At 39.0% G+C, this 5,698-nt stretch overlaps 1 protein-coding gene across 2 annotated transcripts in view; it reads right to left on the bottom strand.

Moving 5' to 3' along the window:
• PAIP2B (poly(A) binding protein interacting protein 2B) overlaps positions 1-5,698 on the bottom strand; it is a 48,315-nt gene that overhangs the window by 6,416 nt on the left and 36,201 nt on the right. For both annotated transcript variants that reach the window (XM_023515314.1, XM_012807401.2), the window contains one exon: positions 3,934-4,082. In XM_023515314.1, the coding sequence (XP_023371082.1) occupies positions 3,934-4,071 (138 nt within the window). In that variant the 5' untranslated portion in view covers positions 4,072-4,082. The remainder of the gene's footprint in view (positions 1-3,933; positions 4,083-5,698) is intronic.

Genomic DNA, 5,698 nt, shown 5'->3' with positions numbered 1-5,698 from the left:
GTTGTTTGGCGGGCCCGGGCTGGATTCGAACCCTCCACCTTAGGTGTATATGGCTGGCACCTTAGCCACTTGAGCCACAGGCGCCAAGCCGAGAGACAGGATTTCATGATGATTCAAACTCCTGGGTTTAAGTGATCCCCTCCTGAGTAGTTGGGACTACAGGCATGTGCCACCATGTTTGACTACATTATTGTCTTATTTCAAGAAATTGCCGCCACAGCCACTTTAGCCTTCAGCAACCCTGACCAGTCAGCAACCATCAACATTAAGGCAAGACCCTCCACCAACAAAAAGATTGTGATTTGCTGAGGCTCAGATGATTGTTAACATTTTTTTAATACTAAAGGCTTTTTAATAAACATGTGCATTGGGTGCTATTAGACACAATAGACTATAGAACGGTATATTGTAACTTTTAAAATATATGTATTGGGAAACCAGAAAATTTATGTGATTCATTTTATCATGTTATTCACTTTATTGTGGTGGTCTAGAACTGAAACCACAATATCTCCAAGGTATACTTGTAGTTTACTTCTGTAAAATTTCACTTTACTGAGAAACATACTTCAGATGGAGAAGATCAAACTGCCTTTCTAAAAAGTTTTTAGAGTTTACATTCTTGCCATTATATGACTTTAGAGAAAGAAGGAAAATATTCATTATATATAATTTTGCCACTCAGATATAAGTACTCTTTATCTTCTAGTACATTTCTTTCCATCATTTCTTGGAACATAATTTTCATTCACATACGGTAGTATAGGAAAAATTATATCTGCAAGCTGGGCACAGTGCCTCATTCCTGTAATCCCACCAACTACTATATAGCTTTGGTCATATCCCTCAGATTGGATATTTATATTATCAATGTCACTAATTTTTATATCATTTGTGACTATGGTTTTGATCCCCTAAATAGATAATGGATTATTATAAATACCCCAGTGGTATTGAAAAGTAATGTCTTTGCTATCATAGCATATAATCCTTGATATATGTTAATTAATATCCTTTTATATAAATATATTCTTATAATGTCTTGCCTATTGAATCAAAGCATCTAGTACATTATCCGATTCAATAAACATTTGCTGAATGAATAAATGTATCATAAGTTAAGGTCTCCCACTAGGATAGGGATTCTTCCCTGTTTTAGCTTTTTTCCTTTACATACTTCATTGCTATATTACTTGAAAAAACATTCATAAATATAAAATTTTCATTGTGGAGTTTATCTAAATGAAATTTAATATTCTTCCCTTCAATTTCTACTTTATCCAGTATTGATATTGGCTGCTTTGTAATTTTCCTGGTGTTTTCTTTCTGCATTCTTATTTTCCCTTTCCGAAGCATTTTCAGATATTTCTGTTGTAGGGCTTTTACATGTGAACCTCTTCCCCTTATTGTAGAAGTAATCCATTTGCTTTGCCTAAGAATTAAAGAACTAAGAAAATCAAGTGGAAAGAAAAAAGTTACCCTTAATCTCAACACTCACACATGAATGAATATTATTGACGTTTTGGAATATATCTGTCCTGACTTTCACTTACTAAACACCCCATGGGAAATAACAAAAGCTTAGAGAAATAAAAATCTCCTAGTTAGCAATAAGATTTAAAAATTGAAAAAAAAAGATTTAAAAATTTGTCAAGAATTGTTCATCTTTTTCCACAGCATGGATTGCCAGTGAGAGTGTATCTTACAAACTGCATATAATTAGATTACACCCTCCACCCCTTTTTTTCCTTAGCCCAACCGAGTCTTTTTTCTTCCCTCTTAAAAATTCTGTGTGTGTAGATGTGGGGGGATCTAAACCATTCAATTATACTAGTATGTTAGGAATTACTTCTCCTCTTACCTGAGTTATACTTCTGACATCTTCAATGAGTGACACTGCCTTTTATTAGAACTTAATCCTTTTCCCCTCAAAACTACATTTCACTCAGTTCTATCAGGCTCAGAGTGAATGAAAATATTTTCAACAGACCAGTGACTGTCAATTCCAGTTTTTAAGGTTGTAAGTTGTTTCCATCTTATTCTGTGTTTTCTTAGATATTCTATTGGAAAGTCAGATGATATTTTATCAGGGTTTCTAGCTAGAAACCAATTTCTTCTTCCTGAAGATCTAATTCAAGATGCATAATATGTAAAAGCTTTTCTGAATTACCATGAAAGCTATACTAGTAATGACATGGGATTGATGGTGATAAGGACTGCACAGTTCACTGTGGTGAAACAGTTAACATACAGGCATACAGAAAAACTAACATCTATCATGTTAGACTCCTAAACCATCCTGCTTCTCAGTTAAGGAAGGACAAAGGCTTCTCTAAAATAGCCAATCCCCTGACTTCAAACATAACAGTTTGAAAATAACACTGGCAACCTGTGAAATGTTAGGGTTAGGGAAATTGAACGATTGTTTACCTGCTCAGTCTTTTTTTTTTTTTTTTTTGAGACAGAGCCTCAAGCTCTCGCCCTGGGTTGAAGCCGTGGCATCACAGCTCACAGCAACCTCCAACTCCTGGGCTTAAGCGATTCTCTTGCCTCAGCCTCCCAAGTAGCTGGGACTACAGGCGCCCGCCACAGTGCCTGGCTATTTTTTGGTTGTAGTTATCATTGTTGTTTGGCAGGCCTGGGCTGGATTCCAACCCGCCAGCTCTGGTGTATGTGGCTGGCACCTTAGCCAGTTGAGCTACAGGCACCAAGCCACCTGCTCAGTCTTCTTAGGGCATGTTATTTGCTGCAGTATTAGAAGCTTCCAAGGATATAGCTGTCATTGCTTTCCTAGCTCTCCTGAAACAAGTTATTATAACTTTTAAAGCTTCTTAACAGTCTTCCCTCAAAGACTGTGTATGTGTGTGGTGTATGTATGTTTCTGCAAGCCCTTAGCTTTCCAGCATTTTACCATGCACCCTGTCTTAGTTTGATAAGCTCCTACATATAGGAGATTACAACTGACCCCACAGGTCAGATACAAGCCTCCTAATAGTCCCAGTACAATCCTGATCAGTGGGGTTCAGAGCATGTTAGTGAGTATTGGCAAAGCTAGTAAACTTTCTTTATGCTCTCAACAATGTATTTTTCATTCAGAGGCTAACTAAAGGCAGAGAGGAACAGAGGTCAACACAAGAGCCAAGTAACAACCTTTCTAAAATCCCATGGCAAATATATCTTCACTGAGAATTCTTAAACTTCTTTTATGCCTGCATTTATTTTCAAAATGAAATGCAGAGTTTCACATTTCCTACAAGCAAATAAAAGCAACAAGTCACCAAGTATAGAAAAAGAACCTCATTGCCGTTCTGTTTTTTATTGCTCCACAGTTTAAGCAATTAGTTTCACATTGATCATTATATGGTTCCTAGGATTAAAGATGGAATCAAGGCAGGATAAAGGAGCTTAGCCACCTTGGTTTGATACAAAGGCTTTAAGTCAATCCTCTGGGACTGGGAGAGTCCTATTTGATTTAAATTCCAGGAATTTGCTAGAGTGGTTTATAGTCACATAGGCAAATCCAATAAACAAATCTATCCAGAATGAGGCTAAGAACAGGGCTTCTCTGTAGCAGTTACTGTGTAATATGAACTATACTTAAAGAGCATATTGTATAATGTAGGGTGAGAGGTCCAGGCAAATCTATGTGTTTATACATGGGCTCATCATGTGAGGATTTTCACCCGTCAACTGATTAATCTCTGTTTGTGTCCTCTTTTAATCATTATGATATAAAGATATCAGTATCTTCCTCCATGTCCTATCACTCTGGTCTCTTACTAGCTGAGGACTTTTCCTTATTACCCCAGATGAGGCCTCCATATATTTTTGAGTTATTCTAAAGCCACTGTACCAATTTCTTTTGTAATAGACTTACAGTAAATTATAGCTATTAAGTTACATGTATCATTAACTTTTTACTTCTTTCTTTACCTGTCTGTTGAAATCCTCTTCATTTTCCATCCACATGTACTCTGCAAATGGGTTTTCCTTCTCATCGTGCCCATTTAACCCTTGGTCTTCTTTGGATTTTACACTGGGTGATGTATTTGCCACACTAGATCCATTCATTATGATAGAACCTAATTAGGAGCAAAAGAAAGGATAAAATTAATATGCAGGTCAAGGAAATGTAAATGTATAACATCTACTTTCTTCCAAAAACTTCTACAGTTAAAAGTCAGAGATTTTAGCAATGAACAGAAATTGTTATAAAACCAACCATTTCCTGAAGTTATCAACTATACAGATGTATAATTCTTTTTTTTTTTGAGACAGAGTCTCACTTTGTCATCCTTGGTAGAGTGCTGGGGTGTTATGCTCACAACAGCCTCAAACTCTTGGGCTCAAGAGATCCTCTTGCCTCAGCTTCACAAGTAGCTGGGACTATAGGAGCCTGCCATATGCCCAGGTATTTTTTTTTAGAGATGGGGGTCTCACTCTTGTTCAGGCTGATCTTAAACTCCTGAGCTCAGGCAGTCCATCCACCTTCGTCTCCCAGAGTGCTAGGATTATAGGTGTGAGCCACCGCACTCAGCTACCAAATGTACAATTCTTTTTTTTTTTTTTTTGGAGACAGAGCCTCAAGCTGTCACCCTGGGTAGAGTGCCCTGGCATCACAGCTCATAGTAACCTCCAACTCCTGGGCTCAAGCAAGTCCTTTGCCTCAGCCTCCCAAGTAGCTGGGACCACAGGCACCCGCCACGATGCCCGGCTATTTTTTGGTTGCAGCCGACGTTGTTGTTTGATAGGCCCGGGCTGGATTCGAACCCACCACCTTAGGTATATGTGGCTGGCATCTTAGCCCCTTGAGCCACAGGCGCTGAGCCATACAATTCTTTAAGAATTAAAATTAAAGATGTCTAGGCTCATTTAGTCTGTCTAGGCAAGTTGGATGGGGTGAGAATCTTCCCATACCAAATTCCTGAGATCATTACAACTTCCTTGAGTTTATTTTTATTTTATATTTATTTATTTATTTATTTTTGAAGACACAGTCTCACTTTGTGGCCCTCAGTAGAGGGTGGTGGTGTCACAGCTCACAGCAATCTCAAACACTTGGGCTCAAGCGAATCTCTTCTTTCAGTCTCCCGAGTAGCTGAGATTATAGGTGCCCACCACAACACCTGGCTATTTTTTACAGATGGGGTTTCACTCTTGCTTGGGCTGGTCTTGAACCTGCCACCTCAGGCAATCCACCTGACTCAGCCTCCCAAGTGTTAGGATTACAGGCGTGAGCCATTGCATCTGGCCTTCCTTAATGTTTAAATAGTTTGAGAAAATGCATTCTTTTTCTTTTTTTTCAGAGACAGAGTCTCACTTTGTTGCCCTTGGTAGAGTGCTGTGGCATCACAGCTCACAGCAACCTCCAGCTCTTGGACTTGGGCGATTCTCTTGCCTCAACCTCCTGAGTAGCTGGGACTACAGATACCCACCACAATGCCCAGCTATTTTTTTTTTTTTTTTTTTTTTTTTGCAGTTTTTGGCTGGGGCCAGGCTTGAACCTGCCACCTCCGGCATATGGGGCCTGTGCCCACTTCTTGAGCCACAGGCATGGCTCAACGCCTGGCTATTTTTTTGTTGCAGTTTGGCCGGGCTGGGTTTGAACCCATCACCCTGGGTATATGGGGCCAGTGCCCGACTCACTGAGCCACAGGTGCTACCCGAGAAAATGCATTCTTTTTTTTTTTTTTTTTTT

Source organism: Otolemur garnettii, unplaced genomic scaffold (assembly GCF_000181295.1).
Source record: "Otolemur garnettii isolate 467f Iridium unplaced genomic scaffold, OtoGar3 scaffold00068, whole genome shotgun sequence".
NCBI classification, from domain to species: domain Eukaryota; kingdom Metazoa; phylum Chordata; class Mammalia; order Primates; family Galagidae; genus Otolemur; species Otolemur garnettii.
This window is presented reverse-complemented; position numbering and strand designations above follow the sequence as displayed.